Source organism: Spodoptera frugiperda, chromosome 20 (genome assembly GCF_023101765.2).
Source record: "Spodoptera frugiperda isolate SF20-4 chromosome 20, AGI-APGP_CSIRO_Sfru_2.0, whole genome shotgun sequence".
NCBI classification, from domain to species: Eukaryota; Metazoa; Arthropoda; class Insecta; order Lepidoptera; family Noctuidae; genus Spodoptera; species Spodoptera frugiperda.
This window is the reverse complement of record NC_064231.1, coordinates 4,559,088-4,569,586: the sequence shown is the minus strand read 5'-3', so window position 1 is coordinate 4,569,586 and position 10,499 is coordinate 4,559,088. Positions and strand designations below refer to the sequence as shown.

At 35.1% G+C, this 10,499-nt stretch overlaps 1 protein-coding gene across 1 annotated transcript; it reads right to left on the bottom strand.

Moving 5' to 3' along the window:
* Nucleotides 1-1,024: 1,024 nt before the first annotated feature.
* On the bottom strand, nucleotides 1,025-8,679 carry LOC118282278 (peroxidase). Its single transcript, XM_050701497.1, has 12 exons — nucleotides 8,513-8,679; nucleotides 8,111-8,250; nucleotides 6,069-6,233; nucleotides 5,319-5,503; nucleotides 4,490-4,682; nucleotides 3,791-3,979; nucleotides 3,568-3,712; nucleotides 3,084-3,240; nucleotides 2,611-2,778; nucleotides 1,993-2,191; nucleotides 1,467-1,572; nucleotides 1,025-1,196 (listed from the first exon to the last, which is right to left on the bottom strand). The coding sequence occupies exons 1-12, from the start codon at nucleotides 8,641-8,643 to the stop codon at nucleotides 1,103-1,105; spliced, it is 1,872 nt and encodes a 623-aa protein (XP_050557454.1). The 5' UTR covers nucleotides 8,644-8,679; the 3' UTR covers nucleotides 1,025-1,102.
* Between the last annotated feature and the right edge of the window lie 1,820 nt (nucleotides 8,680-10,499).

Genomic DNA, 10,499 nt, shown 5'->3' with positions numbered 1-10,499 from the left:
GCCATCGATTCTCGACATTGAGGCAAAAGTACGGATATCCGATACCGGTTAATTTATTTACTCACAGTGCCCGGAGCAATTGACCCGGATATTCCCACACTGGGGAAGTTTTTGCCCCGGATATAACAAGGTTCTTGGGGCAAAGATCTTGTAAAAAGTGGAAAAAATTGCCCATTGTAAAATGTTCATTTACTTGTGAATGCTTAAACTTGTTGCTTTTGAAATAATTGAAATCTCCACAGAAATTATTTATTTAGATAGTAAGATAGTATGTTGTTAAGGAAACTGGTAGTTACCAGTTTAACATAAACAGTTGTTTATGTAAAAAAAATTTTTTTCTTCACGTACTTGTTTTTTTTTTTTTTTATGGAACAAGCCGGCAATCGAGCAAACGTATTACCTGATGGTAAGCAATCGCCGCCGCCCATGGACACTTGAAACACCAAAGGCGTTACAAGTGCGTTGCCGGCTTTTTGGGAGTTAGGAATTTAAGGGTTGTTGTTCGGGAATCGGGGATGGGGAAGATTGGGAAGGGGGAATTGGGCCTCCGGTAACCTCACTCACACAACGAAACACAACGCAAGCGTTGTTTCACGTCGGTTTTCTGTGAGGCCGTGGTATCACTCCGGTCGAGCCGGCCCATTCGTGCCGAAGCATGGCTCTCCCACACTTGTATTTTTGCATTAGCATATTAAATTACTACATTATTTGTATGTAAAAACTAATTTATAAATGTGACCATGGCGATAAAGTGTTTGTGATTTCAGTAGTGTTTCGTCATTCTGATACGTAGACATAGCCACAGTCTTCAATATAAATATCAACAGCCTACAAGTGGCCACTGCTGACCAAAGGCCTCTTCTCGCGTGGAGAAGGTTTGAGCATTAATCACCATGCTTGTTGAACGCGGGTTGGCTATATTTTCCTACACCGTTTGTCAGTGGTGTTTAAATAATCTTAGAAAGTACAGTCACATTGGTACTTGTTACTAGGTTTCATTCAATATAAATAAGTCAAAACCAAATTAAAGTTTACATTTTTATTGTAAATCGATAAAAAAAACAGGAACAATGTAGCTTTAAAATAGATTTAACCAAATGAACTAATATTTCATTTCATTACTGCTTTGGCATGTGTCATCGGCCCAAGCACTGAAGTCCATACCCTTGACTTTTTTGCAACTAACCATTGGGTTCCTGAAACAAAAATGAATTTGTTTTAATTTCTATTAGCCTACGTAGGCTGCGCGACGTCGCCGCGTCTGCTCACGCTGCTCATGATGAAGAGTCCCTCTGCGACTTTAAACTAGTAGAGCTTTTATCCATTAATTTACGTGATTTAAGTTAATTTTGTATGTCTTTCGATGGTTATTATGAAATTGTTTTGTTAGTAATAGTCTATAGGAACATTTAAAAAATCTGTCACAAAATATTCTTCTTGATTGTGTACAAACAAAAAAGTCTTACTTAGGTGAAATGTTGAAGATGGCGTTTTTGGGAACTTCATAGATACCATCACCGACATCACACAGCAGACGAGCTACGGAGGCCTTCCTAATCTCGTTAAGTTGAGCTGTAACAAAGAAATCAAAATTAACACCTGTTTTACTAATACTTTCTGGATTTTCTTTAATGAATCCTAAGTTCTTTAGTCAAAATCAGCTCTTAGTACAGTATAAAGAGAGAGTTGTTTTCAACAAACGTAATGTGTGATAAACAAATCTATTTATACAAAAACAGTACATTAGTAAGATACTGTAGATAACATAACAATTTAATGTAGTTGAGACAAACAACACTCTCCTCGCACTTATTCCCACTCTAGTGTATATGTAACTAGATCTATCATTGTATTAGCAGTAGAAGAGACCAAAAAAGAGTTGTGAAGTCTACTGTTAATATTGTCAAAGCAAGGGGACCATAAGCGTAAGATCCAAATGGGTGTAAACAAGTGACAATAACCAGACAAAATGGATCTTAAATGTTCATTTACCTCTAGTGAAGGCATCAGGCCTGTTTGGTCTTTCATACCAATGTCTGTCACTCTTCAGAGCCCTCATGATATTGTCATTGATAATGTTGGCGAACGTAAGAGGAATGTGACCACCTTCCATCGTCTTCTCAATCCACATAGCAGCTAATAAATCTACGTCTTTCACATGACCATATACTTGTTTCAATAGGAAAATTTTCTGAAATAAATAATAGGTTTTTTTTATATATAAAACGTCAACCCAGCAAACATACTTCTATACATTTGTTAGACCGACGTTTGGCAACTATCTCGCCTGATACTAAGCAAAGATATGGCCTACGATGCAATACGTTTGGTAAATAAATTCATAATACAATTTGAATAATGGCTTACTTACCTATAAATAGCTTTGATGCTACAACATATCGAGATATTTTATAGTCTACTTTGGAAATCAATTTTGGGTTGAAGACTGCTATGGTAAAATGATAACTGAATTCTATGTATTGCATAAGATGCAAGATTTTGGATACTACTAGTCAATTAGCAGTTACCTAATTTATACCACCACAAATATTAATGGGTTGAATTAAGAATACTAGGTCTTAATTTGGAGAAACTATTTATAATACTCACGCCTGGTGGGATGAAAGGAGCCAAATCGTCGAAGCACTTGACGTCCATGCCAGTGAAATGTTTGATATATTCGACGTAAGGAGCCACACCAAGGTTACGACCCTTGTTCAAATCTCCAGCTGGAGCGTCAATACTCAGTTGTACGCCAGGGAAACCGCGATGGGCCAACTACAAGAAAATAAAAACAAATATTCTTAACCATTGAAAAAACAATATTTTGAAAATAGTTCTTTAAAAAATTTTCAATTCTTTTGGTTTAATATGATAATGTGACCGTAATTGATACAGTGCAGAAAAGTTTTCAAAACAGCTACGAATTCAATTATTAATTGTAGATAGAGTTTTAAGACAAAATTGATAATGTTTACTATGAAGATCATTATATTTGCCCATTGACAATCAAAGATCAAAGCATCCCCTCTATAAAAATAGCCTTTAAATTTAAAACTATTATAGTAAAAAGAGAAACTTACATCGTAATCAATGGTACTGTCATAAGCACGACATCCAGCTCTGATCATACTTTGGGTGAAGTATTCAATATTATCACCTAGTGTAACAAATCCGGTGTGGAAAGTAGCGTTTAGTAGTGGGTAGTCCTTGATGAAGTTACCATGTCTGTCATAGAACCTAGAATTAAAGATAAAATTAATATTATCAGCAACCACTATTCTGATCGAGATAACTTGGTTGGAAAGTTTTGTTACTGTAAATGTGACTTTTTACAAAAATAAGTTCTGCAGTGTTTGCAACGGTCCAGTCAACTCTATCTATGGCCTATTTAAGGTTATAAAAATACTATTGGTTTTACATATTTGTATCAGCACAAAGCTTAAAATCATGAGCTGTAAGTGTCAATAGATTTTTTCTTTTCCTCATTTTAATTAGTCATATTTAAGTATTTATTTCCTTCGGTTACTTATTTCAATATCGGATGTTATTAGAAATTTTACATACTTCGCAGTAGTAGGCTGCAACAAATGGAACCAACGAAAAGCGTAAGTAAATTCCAATGTTACTTCAGGACTCTCATCTTCATCATACAAGTCCCTGAATCCATTGTACTTGTTTATAATACCAGCCTTAATGAGATTGTCACGACCTGTTTGATAAATACATTTAATATAAGTATTTATTTCATGTCTAACAAACATTAAACAAATAACTTTTGAAACCTTACCTTCAAGGAGTGGTAACCATTCGTATAAGAAAATTTGTAGATAATAGGCAATGTTAATGTCTTTAGCAACGGTAAATAATTTGTCGTCACTCCAGCATGGGTTGAGTTCAGCGAGTTTGCTAGCTATGTAGTTGTGGTGACGTACAAACCAGATCACGTACAGTGCGTTTGGCAACAAGTTGTTAAAGTCTGCAAAAAAGTCAAACTCAAATCATTAATTTAATTTATAAACATTTTTGAAATTCAAATAAACCACTTAGGACTTCTTTCACAATGTCTGGATAGCTACTGTGTACCAGTTAAAGCATGTAGAACGAAAGTGCGGACTATCTGTCATCTAAAATTAACGGGTACTTATATGACTGTGGTGAAACAGGCCCTTAGTATCATTGATTAAGTACATCAAAAAAAAGTAAGGATCTTTGGAAAACATAAAAATTAATAGTTTTTAAAAGCCTCGACATCTATCTTAGGAGGCTGGCGTTGGGCGGATGGATCAAGGGCCTGATGCTAAAGGCAGTACTCCTTGAAATGGCACATATTGTGAGGAGGTTTCTGTCTCTGGAGCCCTAACTACCGGTAGCTTGGACCATGCTCCCGCTATTGGTCGGCTCCTCCTTTTTTTTTTTGTATTTTATAAGTAGTATTTAAAAGTGTAATTTTAGAGGATTTCAAATAGTTTTTTAATAAATAACTTACAGTTGGCAAAGCATCTTGTTTCGTTGCCTTGGTTGTTAGGACAGTCTGCGTCTGGACTGCTTGGTGGGTATATGTGGCCGTCTTCCTCTTCTACTGCTAGTTGCCCATTGACGAAAGATCTGACAGCTTTGTCGCCTTTATTGTTCGCATTGTAAAGTTGGGACAAATCGAACATGGTAGTTGCTTTTTTTATCTGTAAAAAATTAAAGACATGCTTTCAATACTACAGGTAGGTAGAAAGGCTGATGAGATTCCATTTGATTGTTTTTTTATGGAATAAGCCGGTAAGCTAGCAGATTGATCACCTGATGGTAAGCAATCGCCACCGCCCATGGACACTTGAAACACCAGAGCCGTTACAAGTGCGTTGCTGGCCTTTTGGGGGTTAAGAATTTAAGGGTTTTTGGGGAATCGGGGATTGAGAAGATTGGGAAGGGCGTCCGGTAACCTCACTCACACAACGAAACACGACAAAAGCGTTGTTTCACGTCGCTCGATTTTCTGTGCGACCGTGATATCACTCCGGTCGAGCCGACCCATTCGTGCCGAAGCATGGCTCTCCCACTCTTATATCATGTATCGTATGAAGTCGAAAAAAATCTCATTGCATGGTTCGTAAAAATGGAAACTGGTAGACAAGACAATCCATCACTTTTGTTGGACTATTGCACCAGAGTATTTGAAACTGCTGATGTTTAATTTACAGTGAAGACTTTTGTGTGTGTAATTATTTGAGTTCAAGGTTTTAAAAAAACACGTTATAGGGAAAGCTAAGGAAGTTGAAACCCAGGTAAATTATTACTGGTATAAATATCTAACTTTTACTTACAGGAGCACGCACGGTATCCTTAGTACACTTGTAGTCCTGGTAAGTTAAAGGTCTGGTGCTGTTCATGCATTTGATGCCTGTGAATCTGTGTACAGGGTCGTCAGGAGTCAAGAGATTAGGAGTACATTCGTAGTCATTCCAGTGTTCCTCCTCACAACAGTATGTGGTCTCAAGCAACATGTTTTCTGAAAATAAATAGAACATATAATTAAAAGAAGAAGACGATTAAGAAGAATGTTGTTACGTTTTTTTGAAGAATTAAAGAGTATAAAACGAAAATTCATTTTAATCTTCTGAAGTAAAATCAGGAGCTTTCATGTCTGAGTTATCCTTATTGACCGAGTAGTTCCAAGTGCGACTGCTGATCAAGGGGTCTCGGGTTCAATTCTAGGGTCGGGCGAAGTATTGCTGACCTTTATTCGGTTTTTCAAAATTTCTCAGTAGTAGCTCAGAGTCCGGACTTACAACATTACATAAATTGTGAAAAGTGGGTGTACATTGTATAGTGGCATTATGTGCCATAATGTGCACCTCTGCCTACCCCTTCGAGGATAAAAAGCGTGACGATATAAAAAAAGTATTCGCGTGATTCTGTTGCTTAGCAAAATATTTATCAGGAAACTAAAGAGAAAGGTCCACCTTCTAAAAACGCATTTCGTACTCTTATTTAGCAAACAATAAATAAATCTTAATACAAATGGAAGAATAATCTAACCATCACATCACATCAGAACATCAGTAGCTACTCACCAGCATCGTGAACGGATCCTATGTCACTGAATAAGAATGTACCGAAACCAGTATAATGATGGTTGAAGTCCAGATTGGAAGATTTCCCTTCGTTAACCAGGTTGAGACGGACGGTTCTAGCCAGAGGCAGTTCATCACCAGATTGCGCTAGCCTTGGGAAGTATTCTGAAAATAACACAATCTGTTATATAAAAATGAACCGCTAAATGTGTTCTTAAGCGCCAATCTCGAGAACAGCTGAACCAATTTTAATATTGGTAAGAGAAAGTTCTTATGTAAGAAAAAATTACAGCGCAAAAAATAAATCCAAAAATTGTATATTATTAACGACTAGCTTTTGCCCGCGACTTCGTTCGCGTGGAATAGTGACTTCCGGCAAATTTTTGGTTTTAACCACATAGTTCCCGATCTCGCGGGATCTCTTCAAAAATGAGATGTGGAAGATATTCCAGGGAACTCTTCAAAAATCAACATAATGAGCTCTGCGTTTGAATTTAATAGATGTATACTCACTTAGGGCATTGAAAAAATAGTTTAAAAACGGACTTAAACTAACTTAAAACTAAAGAAAGCTACGAATTACGAATTTATAACAATTAAAAAAGAAACTATATTACAACCTATCCTCTATGCTATAATAACCAAGCTTAAACTAAATAATTTAAAAGAAACGACTTAAATCTAATCTAATTAATTTATAAATTAGACTTACAATTTTATTAAAAAAACTAACTACAGTAACTACTAATAATCGATATCAAACTAAACCTACGTTAAATAGTTTAACCAAAAAACCAGGAAAACCCAACAAATAAACTTATTAATTGACAAATACAACGAAACCAATTTAGAATATACGAAACAGCAGGACCACTACAGACAAATAATCATACGACTGATAATACACTTTTTCTACGATAGTACCGAAGCGCTCGGCCGATACCCAACCAAATGAATGTAACGAAACCATAGCGCGATCTATTTCGATCTATCGAGGATAAAGACAACTTGGATTATTTATTTATACTCCGTTCGGGCATTTTCTTTGTACTAAAAGTTTAATTATATTGATATTATTTTTTTCATACCTTTTTACTATTTATTTACTTTTTTCGATGAATTAAAACAATAACATGAACCGAAGTCGTGTAACGATCGACATAGAATTATCTATACTCCGTTAGAGCATTTTCTTTGTACTAAATGTTTTATTATATTGATATTATTTTTTTCATACCTTTTTACTATTTATTTACTTTTTTTCGATGAATTAAAACAATAACATGAACCGAAGTCGTGTAACGATCGACATAGAATTATTTATAAATAATTTATTTCTTATTTTTATTTTTTGATTTTTGAAATAAAAATATATCTATGTCCTTTCTAAGGTTCTAAACTATATCTGTACCAAATTTCAACCAAATCCGTCAAATAGTTGCGGAGATTAATGGTATAAGCATAGAATGTTCGACGTGATTCTTTAATTTGACATAACTTTTTTATTTATGAACCGATTGACATGAAACAAACACTAAATGTAAATTTAAGCATCCCACAATATATTCGTGAAAACCGCATCCAACTCGGATCAGCCGTTTCTGAGATTAGCGCGCACAGACGAACAGACAAACAGACAAACAGACAAAAAAAAAGTTAATTACATTTTTGGGTTCGACATCGACATAACAATAACCCCTGCTATTTTTTTTATTTTTATTTTCAATGTACAGACAGCACTTTTCTACGATTTTATTATATGTATAGATTAAAAGTACCCTTAAAAAGACTGATAACTGTTGATGAAGCGTAAGAGGTATGTACGATTCGTAGAATTGGCGGTCCATTGTATCTGCCTCCCCCATGGGAGACAGGCGTGAGGTTAAGCATTGATTGATGTTAGGTTTATGAGTTAAAAAGTAGCAATTATCTAAACATTCTCATTTCAGTCAATTTTCCTCTGAGTAGATGGAAACTTCGTTCAGTTTTCTATAAAAATTATACCTAATTATATGTTTATGACGATGTTATATAATACTAACCGTTATGGTAATTGGCAGGCAGTATTCTCTTCATGGGCGTGAAGTATGTTCCCTTTCCAGGCTTCTTCAGACTGACACATGATCCGTCTACTCGTCTTGGCTCGTTTGCAGAACATGGTTTGATGTCAATGGTACAAGTACTGAAACAATTTAAATTAAAATTATATTTTGACCGTGCAAAAAAAAAAACAATTAAAAACAATCAAATTTTAAGACAGTGTATAAAAGGAAAATCCAAAGTTGTTAATCCGAAAGCCAGGTCACCAAATGTGAATGCCTTCAATGCATGGAGTCTTTAAAATTTCTAGATAATTGGCAACGAACCCCTGTAAAATATTCTTATACTTATATTCGGAATAAACTGGCAAAAGTGAGTGAATAACGAAATTTATCTTGACTTACTCAGTCACACCTTCATTTTCATAGAACCTCAATTGTGATTTGGATACGGGTTCAGCCGTAAAATAGTCGTAGACGTCTCCATAACTGGTGCCTACACACAAACAAACTAAAATTAAACTGCGTAACGACATCTTCGACAAAATTCGAGGGACAAAGTGCTTCTTGAATAACAAGTAGCATTTATAGTAATCATTTATTGACTTCACAAATAAATGATATGGAGAAAATTTTACTTTCAAATTATGTAATCAAATATTATCATACATGTGAATTTTGTCTCAACTGGCTCGGGTTCGTGTCCTTGCCGTTTGTTATTTTTTATGTTAATTCATTGTTACGCACTACTCTAACCACTACTGTATATATTTTTAGATTCCAGGGGGCTACTCCGGTTCTCGAATCCGAAGTTTCGTTTAATCTTCGGCCGTGGGTTTTATTGATTTACTAATAGAATTACTTGAAATAACGTTTTATTTTTAATTTCATATCAAAACCTATTTATTTATCTTCAGTTCATTCGTTCATTTTTGTTCACGAATGTTCGCAATAAATAGAATATTGTAGTATGCAATCTGCGAAGTTTTGGACGAAACTCGTTTTTCGTTGAATTAGAGAGACCATATTATGCAGAAAATTGTTATTGACCAGTGACCAGATGCATTCATATAAGAAAATTTGAATTAATATGCAAAAATCATTATAGATGACGCCTTGTAGTTTCTGCTTACGGTCTATGCAACGCAAGTTTAGCGGGTCGACCACCAGAAGGCACGCAGGAGGTTGATATGTATGAGTCAGGAATCGTTGTGTTCAGCCAAATTTTTATTTGGAACGGAACGACCACACCACCACCGGCTGTAGACCATTGAATAATGTATGCCCTCGCAGTTATAGGTCATAGGCCGATTCTAGTAACCTGTTTACGTTGTCCGCAGCTAAAGTTACTTTACATTTATAATTTCAACTAATAATCGGTATTTACATTGTGTACATTATGCAGCAGCGTATTATTTTTGATTTGCAGTCTAGAAACATTTATTCACTTTCATCAGTTGTCTGTCTAATTATGTGCCAATCACTGAATCACAGTAAAGATACTGTTATGCATACAATAAATAAATACATCTATCAACAAGACACATCATTTATGGAGAATTTAAAAGTAAGACTCGTAACTTTTCTAATTCTCCATCTTGCTAACTTCTAACAATTACCAGACTTTCTGCATTAATACTGTGTAATGACCTGATTATAAAAAAATCTGATCAAAGGTTTTAAGTAGTGGTAGATCATACTGGCCCCTAAAATTTGGAACACAATTTTCGGAATACCGGAATTGTATGTATAAACTATCTCTTTTAATTAAAGGTGTATCATGACATGCAATTTTTGTAGCATGTTCTTTATTTAAGACACCTGTTTCAATAGAATTCAATACTGAAGTAAAGATTAATACAATATACATTATTTGTGGTTATAAAATAAAAATGCCGCTTATTCATTTGCTACACTACTGAAGCTGCGTGGACGCGAACGCCAGCGCGGCGTTAGCACGGCGCCGCGACGTCTACGCGACGCAAACGCCTACGCTGGACAAACGCTCAATTTGAAGGCGTTCTAAAACGTTTATATTTGTCAGGGAGCATTGTTGTTCCACAGTAATGTATTTTGTATGTATTTTTTGTAGTAACTGTGATCATTGTGCAATTAATCTATCAATTTATTTTCAGATACTAAAATCCAATCTGTTAGGAGTGTTAGGCCATGGAATTATGATTATGTAAGTATGTCCTATGCAGTAGTAGTAGTCTATTTCTTCAAATTAATGTTATAGTATAACTATAATGTTATAGTAGTAGTAGTAAATGTGTATAATTTGTATATGTAGAAAAACTAAGTCTTTTTTACACAATGATTATGTCACCCTCATAGGAACATTTACAAACCTAAAAAACAAGTTACTCCACATAAAATATCTATGCAAGAA

Excerpts from the sequence above, each read along its gene's own strand:
- LOC118282278 (XM_050701497.1), bottom strand. The coding sequence starts at position 8,643 with ATGTCGTTACGCAGTTTAATTTTAGTTTGTTTGTGTGTAGGCACCAGT. Across the intron at positions 6,234-8,110 it reads GCCTGCCAATTACCATAACG|AATACTTCCCAAGGCTAGCG; the intron begins GTTAGTATTATA and ends TGTTATTTTCAG. Across the intron at positions 2,779-3,083 it reads ACAGTACCATTGATTACGAT|TTGGCCCATCGCGGTTTCCC; the intron begins GTAAGTTTCTCT and ends ATTTTCTTGTAG.